Source organism: Heptranchias perlo, chromosome 13, assembly GCF_035084215.1.
Source record: "Heptranchias perlo isolate sHepPer1 chromosome 13, sHepPer1.hap1, whole genome shotgun sequence".
NCBI classification, from domain to species: Eukaryota; Metazoa; Chordata; class Chondrichthyes; order Hexanchiformes; family Hexanchidae; genus Heptranchias; species Heptranchias perlo.
In genome coordinates this window covers 55,857,651-55,883,195 of record NC_090337.1, presented here as the reverse complement: position 1 = coordinate 55,883,195, position 25,545 = coordinate 55,857,651, and the positions used below count along the sequence as shown (strand labels likewise).

The window sequence follows — 25,545 nt, the reverse complement described above, 5'->3', positions numbered from 1 at the left end:
ATACAGTTCTAGCATAACCTCCTTGCTCTTATATTCTATGCCTCAGCTAATAAAGTATCCCGTATGCCTTTTTAACCACTTTATCTACCTGTCCTGCTATCTTCAGGGATCTGTGGACATGCACTCCAAGGTCCTTTGTTCCTCTACACCTCTCAGTATCCTCCTATTTATTGTGTACTCCCTTGCCTTGTTTGCCCTCCCCAAATGCATTACCTCATGCTTCTCTGGATTGAATTCCATTTGTATCAATCCAGTTTATAATTCCATTTCATAATTCCATTTTTCTATAATCTGCAAACTAATTGATCACCCCCCCCACATTCAATTCCAAATCATTAATACATACCACAAAAAGCAAGGGACCTAGTACCGAGCCTTCCAGTTGCAAAAACACCCGTCAACCATTACCCTTTGCTTCCTGCCACTGGGCAAATTTTGGATCTAAAGAGCCACTTTCCCATGGATCCCATGGGCTTTTACTTTTTGGACCAGTTTGTCACGTGGGAACTTGTCAAAAGCCTTGCTAAAATCTACGCGTTACCCTCATCGACTCTCCTTGCTACCTCCTCAAAAAATTCAATCAAGTTAGTCAGACACGACCTTCCCTTAACAAATCCATGCTGACTGTCCTTGATTAACCTGTGCCTTTCTAAATGACGATTTATGCTGTCCCTCAGAATTGATTCCGATAATTTGCCAACCACCGAGGTAAGACTGACTGGCCTATAATTACTCGGTTTATCTTTCTCCTTTTTAAACAACAGAACAACGTTACCAGTCTTCCAATCCTCCAGCACCACACCTGTAGCCAGGGAGGATTGGAAAATGATGGTCAGAGCCTCCTATAATTGATAACCATAATAGGGTCCTGCAGGTTTTTTGATCTTATCATGCCATGAAATTATGGAGGGGGGCTTGTGAAATGGACAGGGGACTGTCTCTGATGGTATCTAGGTCCCATGTGTCCATGATGATGCTTTTCCTTGCAACCACAAACACTTGTCGGCGATCCATTTTCCAGGTTCCAAGTGGGGAGGGATTATCTAGCAAATCTTTGATGGAAGCCTCAAGAAGGTTCCCTTGTGGGAGCTTTTGAGAGAAACATCTTCTGGTGTCATGAAAAGGCTGCAGCTGAACTTTGGTTGAACGAAAGAGGCCTATTCCCCACCCACCCCCAAGCGTCCCCGTCCAGCCAGGAAAGGTGGCCCTGCGGGGCTCGCCGGGAATTGTAGTCCCGCCACCGCTGACGGCAGGTGCGGAACCCGGCGGTGCACACTACAACTCCCAGAGGACACTGCAGGTCGCGGCGGACGCTGGGCTCAGCCCGGGGAGGGCGGGTGACGTGACTTGTCACAAGCGAAACGACAGAAGTTGAGGTGAACGGCGGGGTCGCTGCTGGTTTTGGGTCTGACAGCGGATCACCCGCAGCCTCCCCGAGGACCCCCCCACCCACCTTCTCACTGTTTGTCCTTAAAGGTTGGTGAGGTGCTTTTTTTTTTGTTTAAAAGGGGTTCGGGCGCCGCTGCCGCTCGCAGTGTGTGTGTGTGAGATGGAATGTGGAAGCGTTACACGGGGTTCTGATTCTCGTTCCAATCGGTATTAGAGTTCCATTCTGGAATGTTTCAGTCCGTGTCAGTCGTCGCCCAGGACTCGGCTTGTGGCCCAATCCGAAAGCGGACCCGGGGGCGGGGGCGGGGGGGGTCCCGGCACAGGTCGAGGTTTGGCAAAGGGTGGTATCATGGCTTGAGCTTGAGTTTTTATTGCTGCTGATGTTTTCAATAATTTGTTCATGCTGGAGCATCGACCCCACAAAGAGGAAGTGGGGCAGGATTTGTATTTGAAGAATTAGCCTTTTGATGTATGTATCTGTACCGACAGCCAACTCAAAAACCAGGCGGACTGTTTTCACTTCTTACACCTGCTAACTGATCCGTTTTTGTATTTACACTTTCTGTTTTCCATTTTGTCCGGTCCCAGAGCAGGCTCCAGGGACTGAATGCCTCCTCCTATGTTTCTAAAAACACTGGCACAAGCTTGATGGGCCGAATAACTGTTTCTATGCTATAACATTTTATGATGCAAGGAGGAGGAGGAAGTTGTTTGTCTGTCGTGATGTGTGACGATGCCATGTGACTTTTCTGAATATTCTTTTCTCCCTGAAAAACACAATTTTAGTTTTCTCACCTTTTCTTCTCTTTTCCCCCCACATTCCCCCCCCCCCCTACAAAAAAAAGTAACTTTAAAATCCAGTGTTTGTCTCTTGTACGATATGGCAATGCAGTTGTACAAAATATATTTTTGTATTCCCTGGAGTTGATGTAATGTTAAGAATCAGACACACATTGTGAGGAAAGAACAGTTCACAGTGATGTCACTGCAACCAGTCTACAATTTGACTTCCTGAATAAATAATTCAGTCTGGTTTTAATTATCCAATGCACTGTATAAATATTGTGACCACTAGCATTGTTAGTGATGATTAAAGCAACTTGCACAACTTATTTCTGGCTGATTGAGTGATGTAAGTGTTGGGAGATGGAATGCACGCAAAGACTTCAGTGGATGTAGATGGGTTAGCAGATTGCAGAGAAACTGTGAGGTTAAAAAAAGTATTAAAGTATACACTCAGTGGGAAAGTGCTGAAGTGTTTGGATAGACAGAGTCCTTGGAGGTCAGATACATCATTCTTTGAGGGTGCAGGTATATAAAACCATAACCACGGCCAGCAGCATTTTGTGTTTTATAATTAGGGACATAGGTGTCAGCCTTGGCTCTGGTAGCACTATTGGGGGTAATATTAACCCCAAAGAATGGCTAGGTTGGGGGCAGGTGGGAGGTTAAAGTAGCAGCTTTTTGGAATGGGACACTTCCGGGTTTAACCCAGGCACGTTAGGATGCGCATGCACTGCAGAAACCTGGAAGTCCTGTCCCCATTTAAAGCCAGCGGGCTGATATTTAAAGGGCCAATTCAGAAAGTTGAAACGCTTTAGTTACTTAACTTCTTGTGGATTCTGCAACAGAAACGGATTTAACTACTCCTAAACGTGTCTCCTGTGGCTTCTGCAACACGTCATTGAAATGGAGGCGAGTTGCAGCCAAAGCTCATTTAGTGCTTTAAACCAGTGATTGACATATCTCAATAAAAGGTGAGGTATTGTAGCTGGGCACTCAATTATCTCAGACAAATGTTTGGCTGGGAGTTCTTTGTGTTTAGACTGAGATTTCATTGTTGAGACTGAGAATTCTTGTGTTCAGACAAATTTACTTACATTTTGGAGCCCCTCAAACTGACAAGATCAGGATGGGGGTTGGGGGGGGGGGGGGTGCGCAATGCACTTATTCCACAGTACATCTGAGGAGGAGGAAAATGAAGATGGGGAACCCGTCGCCAGAGCAGCCACGCACATTGTTACCTGTGATGCCCTCAACTCTAACAGATTCTCATAATGAGATGTCCAAATTGAAGACTTTGAAATACTCAGGCCCCCTGGAACCACCACCATCACCAACAACCCCACCCTCCTACCTTTGCACAAACCAGTCCTTCAACCATGCATACAATCATTGCACACGTGCCAAATGGGTGGCTTCGTATCTTGGCATTCATGGTGAAACATGTGAAGGACAAATTCACTAAAGGGACTCAATAATGGTCAAGCCGTGGCAGTGGTGGTGAGAATGATTAAATTTAATGTGCCTTTAAAAAATATAAATTAACAACACGACAACTCGTCAAACACCCTTGTGCATATCCTTGGTGAATTACAATTTGTTAGCCTTTCTCTTTCTACTGCTTCCATGTGGTGCATCCCCTGTGGCTTCAGCAGAGGTAGAGGGAGGTTGCTCAGATCTCTGCCCTGACTGCTGAGATGCTCTTAGCCTACGCCCTCTGAGTTTTAGTGCCCATGATTGCTCCGCCAAAGACTGCTCCATCTGCACCTGTGCAGGGGCAGACGCGGACATTGGGAGAGGAGGCAGCATTGCGGGTACTGGTTAAAAGGGGCAACGGGTAAGACGTGGGAGCGCTTTGAGTGAATTTCCCACTTCTATGTCCCCTTTCGCCATCATCCCTCTCCCGGGCCAGCGCGACATCACTCCCACCACTCTGTTGGCCAGCAGATGGGTGAACAGATGTGCCGCATTGCAAGGCCATGGCTAATGTATCTGTCTACCTGTTTAAGGCGGCAGACATGTTGGCATCCAGAGTCCGCACGGCCACTATCATGGCCTGCATGGACTCATTAGAGAGCCGTGCTTGAAGCTCAATGGAGGCTACCATTCTCTCCATCGCAGACATTCTCCAATCCACTAGCGATGGAGTTGAACTCCTCCATCCTCTCCGCTGTTGTGGAGAGTGTGCGTGGCACTTTTTCCATTACTTTGCAAAGTTGCTGCTGTAACTCTATCATTCTCCTCAATGAGGGCCTCCGGGGTTCAGCATCTGCGTCCAGCTGAGCAGAGCTTGGAGAGGAGTGCATCCCCTGATGCGGACTCTCCACAGCTGCCCCTGGCCCCAGTGTCTGCTCGTGCTCACTTGTGAATTGTGAATCACCAGGTGACAACCCAACTAACTGTCTGTCAGGACCCACGGAAGTGTGAGTATCAGCGTTGGTGCATGGCTGCATGTCCTGCGATGGTGCACCCTCAGAAGGAATGAGTTCCTTTGAGGAATCACTTTCTTCCATTTCTGCTGATTCCTTGTGAAGACCCTGGAAAACAACAGAAAGCGATATTAATGATTCATTGCAAAAGTGACAATCTTTCCAGTGACCATACTGAAGTTTGGCACAGTTACATAATTGATAAAATCAATTTATCATGCGTGTGAAAGACGTTAAAGTTCTGTTACCAGCCATCTGCGGGTTGCCAGTCTTTCCGTCTCCGACGGATAGGCATGCGATGGTTTGACTTATTTCCATGGCCTCCTCCTCCACATCTGTCACGCCCACTATGTGGTGGGCCACCTCCAGTTTTGCTCCTCTCCCTTGTATTTTGCGTTTTCTTTTCCTACAAGGGGAGAAATAACAGACCTGTGAGTGATTGAAGGTGACGTATTCACCCTATGAATGCATTGCTTTGGGTGAGGCTGATGAGGAATGAGATGCATCAGAGGGTGACGATCAGAAAGATACATCAGGATTGGGGTGAGTGGCAGTGGTGGGTGAATAAATGGGCAGTTGAGGAAGTGCATAGAAAGTGAAGGATGGTTACTGCTGCTGACACTTAATTGGGTGTGAGGAGTTATGTGATGGGATTGGTGTGCCAACACAGAGTGACGGGGAGGGCGGGGTGTTGAACAACACAGGATGTGGGATAACTGTACTTACTTTTCCTGACCTGGTTAGGACAATAACCTCTTCCTGCACTGAACCTAAGACCTGGGCCACGTGCTCCTGCTACCCACTTCTTCTGCCACCTCCAGCCAGGCATTTTTAGTAACAGAGCAGGTTTCTTCCTAATATCCATGGGAAACATTACCTCCCTCCTGGCTCTCACTGCAGCCAGTAGTACATCCAGGGAGGCATCATTAAATCCAGGGGTAGCCTTTGCTTTTCTGGACGACGCCTTTCTCCTTCAAAGTCCATTCTTGGACTCGCCCTTTAAATAGTGGGCTTAAATCATGTCATTCTGGTGTGCAGTAGGCCCGCTGTGCAGCTTGGAGACACAAAACCCAAAAGCAAAGATAATTGCCTGCAATCGAGTTGTGATTGCAGACCTAAACGCGCACACTTGACTTCCGGGTTCCTCGTGCAAATCCAGCCACCCGCCGGGTTCCTGGCTCCAAATTAAAATCATGCCCCTTGTCTCTGCATCAGAAGGTTCTGGGTTCAAGTCCCACTCCAGAGACTTGAACACATAATGAATGTGCTATGCAATACTGAGGGAGTGCTGCACTATAAGGTGTGCCGTCTTTTGGATGAGACGTTAAACCGACTGCCCTCTCTGATGGACGTAAAAGATTCCACTGCAATATTCGAAGAAGAGCAGGGGCTCTTTAGCCAGTGTCCTGGCCAACATTTATCCCTCAACCAACACCTAAACCAGATGATCTGATCATTTATTTCATTGCTGTTTGTGGGAGCTTGCTGTGGACAAATTGGCTGCCGTGTTTCCTACATTAAAACGTTACATTGGTCATAAAGCGTTTTGGAATATCCTGACTTCATGCGAGGTGCTCTATAAATGCAAGTCTTTCACTTATTAGGAAAGTGGTTATGTTAAATTTGTACAAGGACACGGTTAATCCACATTTAAAGCACTGAGTGCAATTTTGGGCTCCACATTCACCAGGGTTGAGAAACTATAGTTATGAGGAGAGACTTTAGATACTTGGACTCTTTTCACTGGAACAGAGATGGCTAAGAGGAAATGTAATAGAGGTTTTTAAAATTTATGAAGGGTTTTGATAGGGTGAGTAGGGAAAGACTAGTTCTTCCGTTGAGGCGCCAGTGAGAGAGGGTTATCAAGTTAAAATTGCCACTGAGAGTGAAGAAAGAAGTTGCGGGAAATTTATTTATGCAGAGGTTGTTGGAATAAGTAAAGCTTTACCAAGGGGAGTGTTTCGAAGCAGAAACCATCATATCTTTAGAGGAAAAGTGGATAAATATTTGAAGTAGATGATGATTCAGGACTCTGCGGAGAAAGCTAGGGCAGTGGGATTAGCTTAGAATTGTGTTGGCAGATAGCCTGCTCAGACATAATCCTTCTGAGCAGTAAACATCTATAGTTCTAACTTGCTTATTATTTGGTTGCAGGCACTTGTTATCCAATGGTAAACGCATTTGGTCAACTTCTATCTTTTAAATAAGATTTTTCACTATTTTTGTTCAGATGCATGTTTCCCTAAATCCACTGATTTCACCTGTCTCCACATCGGCTGGAGTGACTGACGTCATATCGGTCCAGATTGCAAGTGTTGGTTGCTGTCTAGAGCACCAGTGTTAAAATTACAATTCTAAGCCCGTTAAGTAGTACTGCTGCTTTCAGTTTTATAAACAGAGAGGAGCATCCCACATAGATCACTGATGTACATTTTGCTTAAAAAGATACCCAGCTCAACCTGAAAAATAATCTTAAGTTAATTGTGGGCTATTCTGATAAAGTCCAACTAAATGCAAAACTTTCTTAAACAGGGCCCTTGATTTCTGTTACTTAATGTGTGTGACTGCTGTTTTTCCCAGCTTCAAGACTAATAGGGCAGCAGGGTGTTTCGAGGCTTTTATTTCAGGCATGTGACAGTTACTAAATCTGTTTGTCTCCAGTTACATTCAATTGTTGATCCCACGAGGGTGAAGTTAGTTGAAGTAACAGATGACGAGGCTCGAATCTGGGCCATCCGGAAGAGGAACCGGGGATGTGTTAATATGCAAATTCATGTAAACAAATGTAGAACTTTGACCTTTTGTAACTTAATATGCAATAGAATCAACACTAAAAAATGCTTACGTGCATGTTCTGGATACATTGCTTTTTCATAAAATTGGATCTTTTTCAGTACTGGCAGAGGCCATTCAAGCTCATTGTGCTGAAAGAGTGGGCACAATAGTGTAGTGATTATGGTACTGGACTCGTAACCCAGATGTTATAAGTTCATGTTCCACTGTGGCAAGTTGTGAAATTGCATTCAGTAAAATCTGTTTATTTGTGGGCTGGCAGCAGAAAAAAGATGACCATGAAAGCACCCAAGTGGTTCAGTGATGTCCATCAGGGAAGGCAACCTGTCGTCCCTACCAGGTCTGGCCCACATGTAACTAAAGCCCCAACAACACAAGGTCCTTAATGTCTTCTAACGTGACCTGGCAAGCCACACAGTTGCAAAAATAATTGCTACAGAAGGCAAGCAGGAATAAATGCAGCCTCGCCAGCTTTGCTCGAATCCCAACTAAAAGATTCCCCTGCCACCAAACAATTTCCGACTAAATTGTTTTTTTGCTTAAAGGCTTTGAAACAAAAGAAGAAAATCCATTTACTTTCTTCATTGACTGCACTGTCAAGGTCTAATTATGCAGCTAGTATGTGTGTATGTTGGTCACCGTTGTCGTAAGGGGAACCAATACTTTGCAGCCAATCATTTTTTTTAAAAGGTGGATTTGCCCGAAGTAGGTGATGTCACATAAAATAAGACACGCCTCTCTTTTGTCACGTGTTCTACTCTGCATCTCGAGCATCTTCTGTTTTTTTTTGACTTCCAGTATTTGCAACTTTTCAGTTCCCCTATTGATTGATTCGAGATGAACCTACATGTTTATGCAGGAGGCTGGTTGTAAGAATGCATGATTCTCCCTCCCATATATTTTCATGTGCCTATTAAACAATAACAACCACATGCATTTATATGGCGGTTTTAACGTAATAAAACATCCCAAGGTGCTTCACAGGAGCGATTGCCAAACAAAATTTGTCACGGAGCCACATAAAGAGATATTAGGACAGCTTGGTCAAAGAGGTAGGTTTTAAGGAGCGTCTTAAAGGAGGAAAGAGAGTTGGAGAGGTTTAGGGAGATAATTCCAGAGCTTAGGGCCTCGGTAGCTAAAGGTACGGCCGCCAGTGGTGGAGCAAAGAAAATCGAGGATGCACAAGAGGCCAGAATTGGAGGATTGCAGAGATCTCAGAGGATTGTAGGGCTGGAGGATGTTACAGAGATAGGGAAGGGCGAGGCCATGGAGGGATTTGAAAACAAGGATAAGAATTTTTAAATGGAAATGTAGGTCAGCGAGCACGGGTTATGGGTGAGCAAGACTTGGTGTGAGTTAGGACCCAGGCAGTAGAGTTTTGGATGAGCTCAGATTTAGAGGGTGTAAGGTGGGATACTGGCCAGGAGGGTCAAGTCTAGAGGTAGCAAAGGCATGGATGAGGGTTTCAGCAGCAGATGAGCTGAGGCAGGGGCGGAGACGGGTGATGTTACGGAGGTGGAAGTAGGCGGTCTTGGTGATGGAGAGGATATGGGGTCGGAAGCTCAGCTCAGGGTCAAATAGGACGCCAAGGTTGTGAACAATCTGGTTCAGCCTCAGACATTGGCCAAGGAGTGGGAGAGTCAGTGGCTAGGGAACGGAGTTTGTGGTGGGGATCGAATACAATGGCTTCAGTCTTCCCAATATTTAATTGGAGGAAATTTCTGCTCATCCAATACTGGATGTCGGACGAGCATCATGACAAATCAGACAGCGGAGGGGTCGAGAGAGGTGATGGTGATGAGGTAGAGCTGGGTGACGTCAGCATACGTGTGGAACCTGACTTCATTTTCGGATGATGTTGCCCAGGGGCAGCATGTAGGTGAGAAATAGGAGGGGGCCAGGGATAGATCCTTGGGGGACTCCAGAGGTCATGTAGCAGGAGTGGGAAGAGAAGTCATTGCAGGTGATTCTCTGGCTACATAGTGATATAACGATGCGGGGCTTTGGTTTTTCTCATTTAAACTTTTTCTTTCCGCAGATCCTTTCTGTTGTTACAGACATGGCCTACGTGAAGAGTGGATGGCTGCTTCGGCAGAGTGAGTTACACTTTCTGACCTGTATGATGCAAGGTGACGGAGATGTTTAACAGAAGAGCATGACCTGTGGTAGGAGTGATTGGAAAGAGAAAGTGTGGTGGGGAGTGAAGTGGAGAGAAATTTAACCCCGATTTAACTGGTACAAACCAGTGTAAGCCAATAAATCAAAATGAGAGGTTATGTTGATTTGACGCGATTCAATACCGAACCATTTCTACAGGATTTTTTTTTCTTTCTTTTTCTTTTTTCTCTTTTTCTCTCTCTCTCTCTTTCTCCCCCAAACATTAGACACTTCCGTACTTCTGCTGGCACTGGGAGGCAGCACTAATTAAAAACCTATGATGTCCGAGCACTGTTGCTGTCTCTCTACTGGCGTGCCACCCTTTCCTATCGGGTTAATTGGAGGGCTATTGGGGAACAACTTTGCCTTTTGCACTACTTCCAAATGCCTCTCTTGGAACCTATGGAAAGATATCAATGGACGTGGGATATTATAATTTGCCAGTGGCAGTTGTATGATGCATCTGATGCTGATGGCACATTAATCGGTATAAAGGCAATTACTAATCTACACCATGTAACTGTGTGTATGTCCCTTCATCCAAACTGTTACTAATGATCCAACAAGCTACTTGTATTTAGTGACAGCCTCTTTTTGTATTTTGCACTTGGTTTGCACATTCTTTGCAAGAGTGTTGGAAAAGATGTAACTATTATAGCAGTGCGACATTCTTGAGAAGTCATGATGTGGAGATGCCGGTGATGGACTGGGGTTGACAATTGTAAACAATTTTACAACACCAAGTTATAGTCCAGCAATTTTATTTTAAATTCACAAGCTTTCGGAGACTTCCTCCTTCCTCAGGTAAATGTTTCAGGAGCTCCTTGAAGCCTACGCATTTCTCCGAAAGCTTGTGAATTTAAAATAAAATTGCTGGACTATAACTTGGTGTTGTAAAATTGTTTACAATTCTTGAGAAGCACAGTATTGTTAATGGTTGGCAGGGATATTCAGGGGCTATCTTATCTTATCTTGTCTTAGATAATTTGGCTTGGACCATTGTTCTTGTGCCTGGGGTGGGGCCATCATTTGTAATGCTTGCTGGGTTTGTCCATTACCTCCGGTTTCATGGCCATTTGGTCCCGAGTAAGCAGCTGTGGATCTTAACACCGATCTTCGAAGAAAAGCTTCAACTTTTGAGTTTTCTGTTTTGAATTGTTTCAGGTACTATTTTAAAGCGATGGAAGAACAATTGGTTTGATCTATGGTCCAATGGTCAGCTCCTTTACTATGATGACCAGTTGCGGGAAGACATGGAAGATAAGATCCATATAAAAGTGGATTGTGTTAACGTCCGATCTGGATATGAGTGCAGAGGTACTGTGCTTTGTACTGTGACTGATTCTTTTTACTTCAACATTCCAGATGTATTTAGTCAGACCTGTGACAAGGCTGCATTTGCCTTTAAATTCTCACTTTTTAAAAACAAAACATCTCCTTGAGAGTTAAGTTTATTAGTCATGATGCTCCAGCCATCATGGTGTGGGGCAGGCCAGATGGTCTTTAACTTTCCGTCATTTTCATATGTTGGTATATCTGCCCATCTGTAGCTGTTGATACCAGGCATCTTTTCACACAGCTGCCTTTAAAGGAAGTGTCTATTTATCTGTGTGTCTTTTGACCAGCTCTTCGATTTGGTTTTCAGCTGTGCACAACTGCAAGTTAAGATGCCACGCATTGTAACACAGCCTGGACAGTGAATTCGGCATATTTGTCACATGGTCCAACAGGGGTTCAGCTGCTGTGAAATCTAAGTTGGTACCCTCATAACGCCTAACTCTGAGGTCGGTTCACTTTGGGATTGGTCCAATTAGGCACTCTGATTTTTCACATTAAAAGCGAGGGTTTGGGCTGATTTCAGGTCTAGGCTGGAAAACAGGATAAATAATGTAACAGATGAAAGTCGATTGGAACTGTGTTTCCCGAGAGTTTTTGTTGTGCATTTTCTACCGATTTCGAATGAAAGTAGACTTCAAGCTGCAGTATAAACTGTTAAGGATAAATAAATACCAGGCAGGAAGAGCCTTGAACTGCCCCCTGTAGCTTTAAATGCAATAGTTCAATTCCATTAACTTTTGTTCTGATTGTACGTTGGTTTCAGCTATTCTTTTTTCCCAAATTAGATTTCCACCCTCCAGAAGGAAAACCGAGAGATTGTTTACTCCAGATTGCGTGCAGGGATGGAAGAACCATTAATCTCTGTGCTGAAAGTGCTGATGACTGCTTGTAAGTTTCTTTTTACATTTCCCTGTATTCTGAACATTTTTGTGAAAAGCCTGATTGATTCCCAGCATCGGCGTCTCAAAAGCAAAATCTCTATTTTTCTCTGTCTCGCGCTCACTCACTCTCTCCTCTCTCTCTCTCTCTCTCTTCCCCCTCTCTCTCTCTTCCCCCTCTCTCTCTCTTCCCCCTCTCTCTCTCTTCCCCCCCTCTCTCTCTCTCTTCCCCCGCTCTCTCTCTCTTCCCCCGCTCTCTCTCTCTTCCCCCGCTCTCTCTCTCTTCCCCCGCTCTCTCTCTCTTCCCCCGCTCTCTCTCTCTTCCCCCGCTCTCTCTCTCTTCCCCCGCTCTCTCTCTCTTCCCCCGCTCTCTCTCTCTTCCCCCGCTCTCTCTCTCTTCCCCCGCTCTCTCTCTCTTCCCCCGCTCTCTCTCTCTTCCCCCGCTCTCTCTCTCTTCCCCCGCTCTCTCTCTCTTCCCCCGCTCTCTCTCTCTTCCCCCGCTCTCTCTCTCTTCCCCCGCTCTCTCTCTCTTCCCCCGCTCTCTCTCTCTTCCCCCGCTCTCTCTCTCTTCCCCCGCTCTCTCTCTCTTCCCCCGCTCTCTCTCTCTTCCCCCGCTCTCTCTCTCTTCCCCCGCTCTCTCTCTCTTCCCCCGCTCTCTCTCTCTTCCCCCGCTCTCTCTCTCTTCCCCCGCTCTCTCTCTCTTCCCCCGCTCTCTCTCTCTTCCCCCGCTCTCTCTCTCTTCCCCCGCTCTCTCTCTCTTCCCCCGCTCTCTCTCTCTTCCCCCGCTCTCTCTCTCTTCCCCCGCTCTCTCTCTCTTCCCCCGCTCTCTCTCTCTTCCCCCGCTCTCTCTCTCTTCCCCCGCTCTCTCTCTCTTCCCCCGCTCTCTCTCTCTTCCCCCGCTCTCTCTCTCTTCCCCCGCTCTCTCTCTCTTCCCCCGCTCTCTCTCTCTTCCCCCGCTCTCTCTCTCTTCCCCCGCTCTCTCTCTCTTCCCCCGCTCTCTCTCTCTTCCCCCGCTCTCTCTCTCTTCCCCCGCTCTCTCTCTCTTCCCCCGCTCTCTCTCTTCCCCCGCTCTCTCTCTCTTCCCCCGCTCTCTCTCTCTTCCCCCGCTCTCTCTCTCTTCCCCCGCTCTCTCTCTCTTCCCCCGCTCTCTCTCTCTTCCCCCGCTCTCTCTCTCTTCCCCCGCTCTCTCTCTCTTCCCCCGCTCTCTCTCTCTTCCCCCGCTCTCTCTCTCTTCCCCCGCTCTCTCTCTCTTCCCCCGCTCTCTCTCTCTTCCCCCTCTCTCTCTCTCTTCCCCCTCTCTCTCTCTCGACCCCCTCTCTCTCTCTCGACCCCCTTCTCTCTCTCGACCCCCTTCTCTCTCTCGACCCCCTTCTCTCTCTCGACCCCCTTCTCTCTCTCGACCCCCTTCTCTCTCTCGACCCCCTTCTCTCTCTCGACCCCCTTCTCTCTCTCGACCCCCTTCTCTCTCTCGACCCCCTTCTCTCTCTCGACCCCCTTCTCTCTCTCGACCCCCTTCTCTCTCTCGACCCCCTTCTCTCTCTCGACCCCCTTCTCTCTCTCGACCCCCTTCTCTCTCTCGACCCCCTTCTCTCTCTCGACCCCCTTCTCTCTCTCGACCCCCTTCTCTCTCTCGACCCCCTTCTCTCTCTCGACCCCCTTCTCTCTCTCGACCCCCTTCTCTCTCTCGACCCCCTTCTCTCTCTCGACCCCCTTCTCTCTCTCGACCCCCTTCTCTCTCTCGACCCCCTTCTCTCTCTCGACCCCCTTCTCTCTCTCGACCCCCTTCTCTCGCTCTCCCTTCTCTCTCTCTCTCTCGCTCTCCCTTCTCTCTCTCTCTCTCGCTCTCCCTTCTCTCTCTCTCTCTCGCTCTCCCTTCTCTCTCTCTCTCTCGCTCTCCCTTCTCTCTCTCTCTCTCTCGCTCTCCCTTCTCTCTCTCTCTCTCGCTCTCCCTTCTCTCTCTCTCTCTCGCTCTCCCTTCTCTCTCTCTCTCTCGCTCTCCCTTCTCTCTCTCTCGCTCTCCCTTCTCTCTCTCTCTCTCTCGCTCTCCCTTCTCTCTCTCTCTCGCTCTCACTTCTCTCTCTCCCTCTCTCGCTCTCCCTTCTCTCTCTCTCTCTCTCGCTCTCCCTTCTCTCTCTCTCTCTCGCTCTCCCTTCTCTCTCTCTCTCTCTCGCTCTCCTCTCTCTCTCTCTCTCGCTCTCCCTTCTCTCTCTCTCTCGCTCTCCCTTCTCTCTCTCTCTCTCGCTCTCCCTTCTCTCTCTCTCTCGCTCTCCCTTCTCTCTCTCTCTCTCGCTCTCCCTTCTCTCTCTCTCGCTCTCGCTCTCCCTTCTCTCTCTCTCTCTCGCTCTCCCTTCTCTCTCTCTCTCTCGCTCTCCCTTCTCTCTCTCTCTCTCTCGCTCTCCCTTCTCTCTCTCTCGCTCTCCCTTCTCTCTCTCTCTCTCGCTCTCCCTTCTCTCTCTCTCTCTCGCTCTCCCTTCTCTCTCTCTCTCTCGCTCTCCCTTCTCTCTCTCTCTCTCGCTCTCCCTTCTCTCTCTCTCTCTCTCTCGCTCTCCCTTCTCTCTCTCTCTCTCTCTCGCTCTCCCTTCTCTCTCTCTCTCTCTCGCTCTCCCTTCTCTCTCTCTCTCTCGCTCTCCCTTCTCTCTCTCTCTCTCGCTCTCCCTTCTCTCTCTCTCTCTCCCTTCTCTCTCTCTCTCTCGCTCTCCCTTCTCTCTCTCTCTCTCTCGCTCTCCCTTCTCTCTCTCTCTCTCGCTCTCCCTTCTCTCTCTCTCTCTCTCGCTCTCCCTTCTCTCTCTCTCTCGCTCTCGCTCTCCCTTCTCTCTCTCTCTCTCTCTCGCTCTCCCTTCTCTCTCTCTCTCTCGCTCTCCCTTCTCTCTCTCTCTCTCTCGCTCTCCCTTCTCTCTCTCTCTCTCTCTCGCTCTCCCTTCTCTCTCTCTCGCTCTCTCGCTCTCCCTTCTCTCTCTCTCTCTCTCTCGCTCTCCCTTCTCTCTCTCTCTCTCGCTCTCCCTTCTCTCTCTCTCTCTCGCTCTCCCTTCTCTCTCTCGCTCTCCCTTCTCTCTCCCTCGACCCCCCCTTTCCGTCGACCCCCCCCCCCCTCTCTCACATATAAATGTGGCATGCAGCAATTATAAATTGGCTGCTACTACATTGTCCTGTGAATGTTTTACATTGTCGTCACTGAAAACTGCTTACGCATGTATATGTTAACTGCAGTCCGCTTGCAGTCAGCAGGATTGGAGACTTCCATGTGACTGTATAACGATTGTTAGTGAAAAAGTGGGGCTCATTCTCTTAGCATATAACACGTGTTATGAAGTGTGTTATGAAGCTGGAATTGAGGGGTTCTGATTAAACTATAGATGAACTGCAAGATCACAGAGATATTGTTGTATGCAGTCATTTGTATTGTGTACAAAATACTCACAAGTGACTTCTCAGGGCGTTGATGTCTACTGTTATCCACTGGTGGTATTGGTTCAATCATAACTTTTTTTTAAACAATGGTAGGTTTTTATGTCTTGAGAAAGTAAGAGGCCAAGTTCGCAATGAAAATTCTATCTTGCTTTATGGCATGCTGCCTTAGGAAGGGTCGTGGATGTTTGCTTACTTGATTGTTTCTTCACGTTAGTAGCAGTCTTGGGAAAATTGTTGCTAACTGAAGGAATGTCTGAATCTGAGTAGAGAACTGCTGGAGGACATCAAGCTTGGTTGGATGACGTTCAAGGGGTTTGGATGACTGTATAAACCAAGGATGCATCAGCCTCTTGGTTCATGGTGCCATCTTAACAGAACTGTGTCGTAGACGTGTAACATACTACCAACTGCGCCCCTAGTTGGATATCCTGCAGATCTGACCAATTTGCATTGGGTTTTTGGGTCCAAGTCATTAAAGTAGGAACAATAGACGACCCCAGCATAACTCCTCCAACAAATAAGGTTTTGACCCTTCTCCCAACTTCTCATCCAGGCCCAATATTTACCTTGTCCATCTTTTAAAAATATATGTTTATTCGCTATACTGAAACAAATTATATTTTGTCACTTCTGAGACCCATTGTTTTGAGTACTTCAGTGGTGATAGTCGCACAATGGTGATAGTGCTTGCATCTTAGTTCAATTCATTTTGTTGGGGAATACAGCTTCAGGTGGGCCTTAGGCTCCAGAGCTGCCCAGTAGAAGTGTTTGCGTTGCAGTGTTGTCCTCATGTCTGGACACCAACTTCTCACCTAAACAACTTAATTAAATTTGGCCGGATGTTAAACCTTCTCCCCAGAGGCTGGGTTTTGCTCTAAATTTGAAGAAACTTGAAATCTTAATGCAGCACTTGCTTTTACAGGGTTATGTCAATAACTTCAAAAGGCACCAACATTTTCAGAGCAGCTTCGGATCACAAAACTGATCAAGTGTCTCTATCCTCGTTCCCTTCCTTTTCTGAAGTGGGATATTGGAAACTGTAGGCGGGTGATTATTTTGTGACCAGTATTTCAAGGGACTGCAACTTGAGCTTTTCTCCAGAAGCTGTGTTTATTTGCAGAAATTAGACTGTATGGCTTTCAAAGGGGACAACTTAAGCATGGCTCCACCTTCGTAGCTGTAGAATACATTGCGTTGAATGGCATAACGTTCCTGTCCTGTTATTAAACAGCACACCTTCCGACTAAATTTGAGCCATGCCTCGGGAGATGTTCGAGTTAACTTTTAAATGTTTAAAAAATCCTGAATATTGCACTAATAAATCTGGGGTTTATTGAATCATCAGTTACTTGAATTTTAGTTGTGCAGGTGAGACAGAAGCTGAAAGATTGAGTTGTGAATGTTCCTGTGCTTGAATTTTATACAGGGCCTGGAAACTTGCTCTTCAAGACGCACGGACAAATTCAGTAAGTAGAAAATCATTCGGACTTGTGCAAATCTTTTGTCCTTTTAGCTTTGGGCAATGAAAACCTTTTGAGTAATAAGAATATATGGAAAGCATCAAAGTTTTTACTTGTTACACAAAAATACTCCATAAACCTCTATTTTTCAAAGAATTTAGTCGGGCAGCATTGTTTGTGTTGCACATTGGAGTGTCAGAGTAGAGAATTTTTTTTTGGAGAATTTTCACCCCTTTTTGTTTTCCTCTTTTACCTCCCACACCACTGCTGGGATATGGCTCCATCATCAACAGCCCCCCACTACCTTGGCCAAGTCTCCACAATCCATGGGTGAGGGCTAGATGGTGAGTGTCAGCCGGTTATCTAACCATGACAGCGAAACATGACGCTGTCCTCTCCCAACATCTACACTTTGTAAGTAGGAACCCTGGACTGTTTCCCCTCCCTAGCACAGGGACTCTGAGGTCAGTCGTAGCTCCGGCTTAGGTAAAACAAAATGACATGAGTATTAAACTGAGAAAAACCTAGTGCTAGCTCTGGGGTGTGTACATGGGACCTGTTGGTCATTGAAGGTGTGAGTAATTTTATATGGTAACTCTAGCCGTGATCTTTAGATGATTCGGTCCTCCACTATGGTTTGTGTACAATACATCTTTACGGGCTTCATGCATGGAATATACAGTACATGACGTGTGAATGTCTGTGGCTCTCAGTGCTTACTGTAGTAACTGGTTTTTAAGTGGATCCTATAGAAGGTTATGGGGGCGAAATTGGGCCGCTCAGCGCCCGTTTTTTAGGAGCTACGCAGCCAAATGAATGGCTCGAAATGGGGTCCGAGATGCGTGCACACAGTTTCGATGAGAAGTGCACAGGGCACCATCTTGGTAAAGGGGTTTGTGCACGCATGCCTAACGATCGCCAGCAGCATGTAGAGTAGGGAGATTATGACGTGAATCAGTGTACAACACCGATTTAAAGGGACTGCTGCTATTTTGGAACTCTACACTCCATCCAACACACTGTCTTAACCTCGCACAGCTGAACAGGTGTTAAAGGGCATGCTTGCGCTATTTAAAGGGATCATGCAGGAGCTCCTAGCATTTATCTCCTCCTCTACTTCCTTCCACTGCTTCCTGAGCCTATGTCTAGAGGGCCTCCTGCCCCCCTGCAATACAGGATGCCCCTCCTTCTCTCCACATCTTGCACAATAGCTTCCAGTGCATCATCAGAGAACCTTGGTGCATGCTGTCTCCCAGGCGCAGCCATTCTTCAAAGTATCACAGCACAGATTCAGTTTTGAAACAACTCCCACCACCTCCCTTTTAAGAGGTGCAGGCTGCCTTTAAGAAGCTTGAGCGCGATATCAGGGCCTCGTGCTGATGCGTGCAGCCAATCAACAGCGCAGGTAACGCTGGCTGCGCGCAGCAATTGTTTAAAACAGCAGGCAGCACGAATGTAACACGCTGCCTGCAACGCTTTGAACGGGCACGGGTTAATCGCGCACCGCGATAGTCACGCCCGTTTTCAGGAGTTATCCATTTTAACCCCCGATATATCATCAGACCACAGATTTTTTTTTAATATACATTTCTAGTAGTAGAATTTGTTATATCAACAGAGTTTTAGATTCTTAGAGGATTTTAAGAATAAACCTTGTTTTAATTTATGTGACTCATTACAGAACCTTGCTGTTGGTCCTGAAATTGTCTTGGATGATGCTGTTTATGGCTCTGCTCCACCACCCTACACAGCTTATCCCACAGCACCACCGCAGGTAAATACACTCACTGTACAAACTGATATTGCCCTATGCATTGGATGCTCGTCTCTGCTTCGCACACATGATTATGCTCAGCCCAGTTCTTATTTGTTTGCTGAAGTATACGAGTTGACCACCTGTGGCATTGCAGATGGGGAGTCGAGACCAAGTGCAGTATTCAGGTCAGGCAAGGTTACAGGGCAGGGGGGGATAATTGGACCTAGGCAGGGTTGGGGGGATGAGAGGGAAGGGGGCAGATGGGTAGGGGAGGAAGCAGAGAGGAAAATGGGAGGAGAAGAGAATGGGGGAAGGTGAACTGGAGAGGTGGGGGACCAGGGGAGGGAATGATGGGGGGAGCGGGGGGGTGTGGGTAGGAGTAAGATGGGGAGAGGGTTTAAAGGGGAAGAAACGAGAGTCAAGGAGAGCGATGGCGGGGTTGGAAGGGAAAGGGAGCAAAAGCAGGGAGTCTGCCTCAGCACGGTCGGTCGAACTGCAGTTTCACCAATGCAGGAGTAAGCGGTGGTCAGTTCTATCCACTGTCCCAACCCTGAATTTCTTTGTTGGGTGGGGGGTGTTGGTGGACCAACCCCTCCCCAGGATAAGACTTGCCTTTGATTTTGTTCTCAGTGGGTGGGAGCTTGGGATTCACCCTCCTTTCCTCACCAACCTACCTTTTCTTGTGTGGGGAGTGGAAGGGGAGATCACCACCCTTTGCTGGCCAGCACCAGTTTTGATCGATGGAGTGGGGCGGGGATGAAGGGGCTGCTACTTTTCCCTCTCCCGAGGCATCAACTGGCTTCACAGTAGGAAGGGAGGATGCACCTTACTTTCTTCCTCTTGACCAATTTAGGGTTTGTTTTTGGGGATGGAGGAATTCGGTCCATTCTTTCTTTCATTCCAGAGCATGCTGCTTGTGGGAGGTAGAGGGGGAGGAGAGGTGTCCCGACCCATCCTTTCTATTCCATGCTGCCAGCCTGGTCTCAGTCGGCTGGGATGTGTATTCATTATCCTTTCCTCACCACACCATATCTTCCTTGTTCAAAATCATGGTGGAGAAAAAGGGATTGTGCAACTACTGATGCTGGTTAGGGACATTCCACACTCTCCGATGCAGTGGTGAGGAACTCGCTGCTTCATGATGAGGAGTTGCACTGACTCCCGGGGTGGGGGAGGGGTGCATAGGGAATTCTTGGTTTGGGTCTGATCAAGCAGCCCAGGGCTGGATTCCTGGCCACCGGTTGAGTTTTGCCTCTGTTTCAGTTCGCTTGCAGGTTTCCGAGGCTGCATTCTGTGCGCCTACTCTACAGAAAGCTTTATTCTGCACTGTCACCCAGTGGGTTGTTCATGGGAGCTGAGTGCCTGGACATCATGCTGACTTTAAGGGCAAAAGTACAGTTCCATTTGGAGCTAATGTTACTTGACAAATCTTTTGACATTACAAATGCTTGTTATGGTGCTCCCATAGTTGTAACAGGTGCTGCAAGTGAACGTTGACATTTTTAAAATGGTTTTTCCTGTTGACAAATGCTGGACATAGGAGTTTTCATTGTATTTTGAGATGGAATGTTGTGACCCACTTTGCATTTTTAATATGTGATGGATGGATGGATACCTAAAAGCAAGTTCTTATAACCTGAGCTGGGGTGTGTTTTCGTTACGTAATGTGCTAAAACACATCTGTTTGTCTATACTCTGCTTTATTTTCACTTTAGGCCAATATATACTTAGTGCCTATACTTGGCTATTTCTAATGGTGGAAATCAAATATATTGCCTTTGTGCATCTGGTATTAATGTACAATAAAAGTTGACCAGAGGACTATATCTTGTTAAAAATACATAAATATCTGATGTGTTAAGTAATTGCTCATGTTTTTGAGTACATTATTCAACTGGAATCAAAAATGAAATTGTCCAGTTGAACAGATCTGAAGTAAAGTTTTTGGCACGAGTTGATCTGCCAGAGGTGGTTGTTCTTTCTCCTCAATGCTCAACAATTTCCCCAGAACATTTCTGCTTCGAGCCATTAGATGGCAACTGTCAGCTGCCAAATAGGCATCCGAGCAAAATAGGATGAGAACACAGCTGTTTCTCTAAAAGGAGGAGCAAGTGGTTTGAACTTTCCTCACCTTGTTTTAATGAGGAAGTCTCTTGATGTTTCTTCTTCTCTGTCTTTCTAAACTATTATGTTTTTTTCAATTGAGTCGGTGTTCATTTTAATGGTGTGACTGAGTATAATTTTGTTAGTCAGTTTTCTTACTCCTCAATGCTTTGACTCCTACTTGACTACAGGCATCAGGTTTCACTCGACAACGTGGCATCCTATGTGAGCCAAGGTGGTGAATATCAACAAGGTATTCCACCATGGGGAGCATCACAGCTGAGATTAATCCTGCATTCGTCTGAGGTCTGCACACATTCATTTTCCAACGGGGTCACAGGATAGTAATTAGAAGCAGGGACCCCAGCTGATTTAAGAACATAAGAAATAGGAGCAGGAGTAGGCCAATCGGCCCCTCGAGTCTGCTCCGCCATTCAATAAGATCATGGCTGATCTGATCCTAACCTCTAATCTAAATTCATGTCCAATTTCCTGCCCGCTCCCCGTAACCCCTAATTCCCTTTACTTCTAGGAAACTGTCTATTTCTGTTTTAAATTTATTTAATGATGTAGCTTCCACAGCTTCCTGGGGCAGCAAATTCCACAGACCTACTACCCTCTGAGTGAAGAAGTTTCTCCTCATCTCAGTTTTGAAAGAGCAGCCCCTTATTCTAAGATTATGCCCCCTAGTTCTAGTTTCACCCATCCTTGGGAACATCCTTACCGCATCCACCCGATCAAGCCCCTTCACAATCTTATATGTTTCAATAAGATCGCCTCTAATTTTTCTGAACTCCAATGAGTAGAGTCCCAATCTACTCAACCTCTCCTCATATGTCCGCCCCCTCATCCCCGGGATTAACCGAGTGAACCTTCTTTGTACTGCCTCGAGAGCAAGTATGTCTTTTCTTAAGTATGGACACCAAAACTGTATGCAGTATTCCAGGTGCGGTCTCACCAATACCTTATATAACTGCAGCAATACCTCCCTGTTTTTATATTCTATCCCCCTAGCAATAAAAGCCAACATTCCGTTGGCCTTCTTGATCACCTGCAAACTAACTTTTTGATTTTCTTGCACTAGGACCCCCAGATCCCTTTGTACTGCAGTACTTTCCAGTTTCTCTCCATTAAGATAATAACTTGCTCTCTGATTTTTCCTGCCAAAGTGCATAACCTCACATTTTCCAATATTGTATTGCATCTGCCAAATCTCCGCCCACTCACCCAGCCTGTCTATATCCCCTTGTAGGTTTTTTATGTCCTCCTCACTCTCTACTTTCCCTTCCATCTTTGTATCATCTGCAAACTCTGATATGTTACACTCGGTCCCCTCCTCCAAATCGTTAATATAGATTGTAAAGAGTTGGGGACCCAGCACCGACCCCTGCGGAACACCACTGGCGACTGGTTGCCAGTCCGAGAATGAACCATTTATCCCAACTCTCTGCTTCCTGTTAGATAACCAATCCTCCACCCATGCCAGAATATTGCCCCCAATCCAGTGATTCTTTATCTTGAGCAATAATCTTTTATGTGGCGCCTTCTGGAAGTCTAAATACACTATGTCCACTGGTTCCCCTTTATCCACCCTGTACGTTATGTCCTCAAAGAACTCAAGCAAATTTGTCAGATATGACTTCCCCTTTGTAAAGCCATGCTGACTTTGTCCTATTAAATTAGGTATATCCAAATGTTCCGCTACTGTCTCCTTAATAATAGATTCCAAAATTTTACCCATCACAGATGTTAGGCTAACTGGTCTATAATTTCCAGCCTTCTGCCTACTACCCTTTTTAAATAAGGGTTTACATTAGCAGTTTTCCAATCTTCCGGGACCTTTGCCGAGTCCAGAGAATTTTGGAAAATTATTACCAAAGCATCCACAATCCCTACTGCCACTTCCCTCAAGACCCTAGGATGTAAGCCATCAGGTCCAGGGGATTTATCCGCCTTGAGTCCCATTAATTTACTGAGTACCAATTCCTTAGTGATTTTAATCGTATTTAGCTCCTCCCCACCTAGAGCCCCCTGTTTGTCCACTGTTGGGATATTCTTAGTGTCCTCTACCGTAAAGACTGAAACAAAATATTTGTTCAGCATTTTTGCCATCTCCATGTTTCCCCCATTAATTTCCCAGTCTCATCCTCCAAGGGACCTACGTTTGCCTTAGCCACTCTTTTTCTTTTTATATAACTGTAGAAACTCTTGCTATCTGTTTTTATATTTTTTGCTAATTTATTTTCACAATCTATCTTCCCTTTCTTAATCAATCCTTTAGTTACTTTTTGCTGTCTTTTGAAGACTTCCCAATCTTCTATCCTCCCACTAAGTTTGGCTACCATATATGTCCTTGTTTTTAGTTGGATACTATCCTTAATTTCTTTACTTAGCCACGGATGGCTGTCATTTCTTTTACACCCTTTTTTCCTCAGTGGAATATATATTTTTTGAAAGTTGTAAAATAACTCCTTGAATGAACACCACTGCTCATGTACCGTCTTACCCTTTAATCTATTTTCCCAGTCCACTTTAATCAATTCCGCTCTCATACCATCATAGTCTCCTTTATTCAAGCTCAGTACGCTTGTTTGAGAACCAACCTTCTCACCCTCTAATTGGATATGGAATGTAACCATGTTATGGTCACTCATTCCAAGGGAATCCTTAACTCGGACATTATTAATTAATCCTGGCTCATTACACAGGACTAGGTTCAAGGTTGCTTGCCCCCTTGTAGGATCAGTTACATACTGCTCAAGAAATCCATCCCTAATACACTCAATAAACTCTTCCTCAAGGCTGCCCTGCCCAATTTGATTTGTCCAGTTAATATGATAGTTAAAATCCCCCATAATTATAGCTGATCCCTTATTACATGCCCCGACTATTTCCTGATTAATACTTCTTCCAGCAGAGTTGCAACTATTAGGAGGCCTATATACTACGCCCACTAGTGTTTTTTTCCCCTTATTATTCCTTATCTCCACCCAAACTGTTTCATTATCTTGATCCTTTGTCCCAATATCATTTCTCTGTATTACAGTGATTCCTTCCCTTAATAACATAGCCACCCCACCTCCCCTTCCTTCCTGCCTGTCCTTCCTGATTGTTAAATACCCTGGCATATTTAATTCCCAGTCGTTGTCACCCTGCAGCCATGTTTCTGTAATGGCCACACGATCATACCCATATGTCGTTATTTGTGCCATTAACTCGTCCATTTTGTTACGAATGCTACGTGCATTCAGATGAAGAACTTTCAAATCTGTTTTGTGACAATTAGTTCCTGCTTTTTCCTTTTTTAAGACTTTACCTTTTACTCCATACCTTCTGTCCCTTCCTGATATGCTTTCCTCTGTCTCCCTGCTCAGGTTCCCAACCCCCTGCCACAGCTTTGATGCTGGGTTAATCGCCTTACGCCTTCTAGTTTTTATTTTATCTGTCATGCCTAAAGTACACTTTCTTTCCGCTGCTCTACGCTTTTCCTTTTCACTTGTTCTTGAACAACTGTTTGTACTATTTGTATTGTAGATTTCCCCTGGTTCTTCCCCTCTCTTGCTGCTCTCAACTTTATTCTCTTCTGACTCCCTGCTCAGGTTCCCATCCCCCTGCCACTCTAGTTTAAACCTTCCCCAACAGCACTAGCAAACACCCCCGCGAGGACATTGGTCCCGGTCCTGCTCGGGTGTAACCCGTCACGCTTGTACAGGTCCCACCTTCCCCAGAACCGATCCCAATGTCCCAGGAATCTAAATCCCTCCCTCCTACACCATCCCTCCTGCCACGCATTCATCCTGTCTATTCTCCTATTCCTATACTCACTAGCACGTGGCACTGTGATCTCCATTTCACAACCCCCCCCCCCCCCCCCGTGATATTGAGGCCAATGGTTGTTCAGAAGCAGAGCTCCATCTCACTTCAAAGTAACGCTTGTGATTTATCGAATTGTTTATTGGCTAAGTCAAGTGGGAGAACCTTCACCACACAGACTGCAGCGGTTCAAGAAGGTGGCTCACCACCACCTTCTCAAGGGCCATTAGGGATGGGCAATAAATGCTGGCCTTGCCAGGGACACCCACATCCCATGAATGAATTTTAAAAAAGTATTGTGAATTTAAAAATGGAGCTCTGTTGCTGGACTTGAAGAGCTCATGGGGCCTGAATTTAAGCAATACGCAACACTGTCTGGAGTTAGCAAGTGTTTCAAAGGAAGGCAACTCACTACAACTTGTTGCCAAAAGTAAGGTATCAAAGGTCAGGAGAGCAATAGTGATATGGGGATTCAATAGTTAGGGGAAAACATATGCGTTTATGCGGCCGCAGACGTGATTCCAGGATGGTACGTTACCTCCCTGGTGCCAGGGTCAAGGATGTCACTGAGTGGCTGCAGAACATTCTGAGGGGGGAGGGTGAACAGCCAGAGGTCGTGGTCCATATCGGCACCAATGACATAGGTAGAAAGAAGGATGAGGACCTGCAGGCAGATTTTAATAAGCAGGTAAGCACCTCAAAGGCAGTACTTTCTGGATTACTCCCAGTGCCGCGCGCTAGTGAGTTTAGAGATAGGAGGATAGTGCAGATGAGTGCGTGGCTGGAGAGATGGTGCAGGAGGGAGGGCTTTAGATTCCTGGGGCATTGGGACCGGTTCTGGAGGAGGTGGGACCTGTACAAACCAGATGGTTTGCACCTCAATAGGGCCGGGACTAATATCCTCGTGGGGAGATTTGCTAGTGCTGTTGGGGAGGGTTTAAACTAGCTTGGCAGGAGGATGGGAACCTGAGCATAAATTCAGGAGGGAGAGAAACAGAGCTGGAAATGGAAGGCAGAAAATTAGTAAGTGAATTTGGAAGGCAGAGGAAACAAAGGTTAGAAAATAGACAACAAAAAAGAAGTTTGGCGCCGCTTAATGGTATATACCTCAATGCAAGGGGTATAGTGAATAAGGCAGATGAGCTGAGGGCACAGATAGACACGTGGCAGTATCATAGCTATTACTGAAGCAAGGCTTAAACAGGCAGGAGCGGCAGCACAATGTTCCTCGTTACAGG

At 46.3% G+C, this 25,545-nt stretch overlaps 1 protein-coding gene across 1 annotated transcript in view; it reads left to right on the top strand.

The window, feature by feature from the left end:
* Positions 1-1,314: 1,314 nt before the first annotated feature.
* plekhb2 (pleckstrin homology domain containing, family B (evectins) member 2) overlaps positions 1,315-25,545 on the top strand; it is a 51,060-nt gene continuing 26,829 nt past the window's right edge. Inside the window, exons 1-6 of the mRNA XM_067995514.1 lie at positions 1,315-1,476; positions 9,433-9,490; positions 10,716-10,868; positions 11,675-11,777; positions 16,602-16,641; positions 18,317-18,409. Coding sequence (XP_067851615.1) covers positions 9,454-9,490; positions 10,716-10,868; positions 11,675-11,777; positions 16,602-16,641; positions 18,317-18,409 — 426 coding nt within the window. The 5' untranslated portion in view covers positions 1,315-1,476; positions 9,433-9,453. The remainder of the gene's footprint in view (positions 1,477-9,432; positions 9,491-10,715; positions 10,869-11,674; positions 11,778-16,601; positions 16,642-18,316; positions 18,410-25,545) is intronic.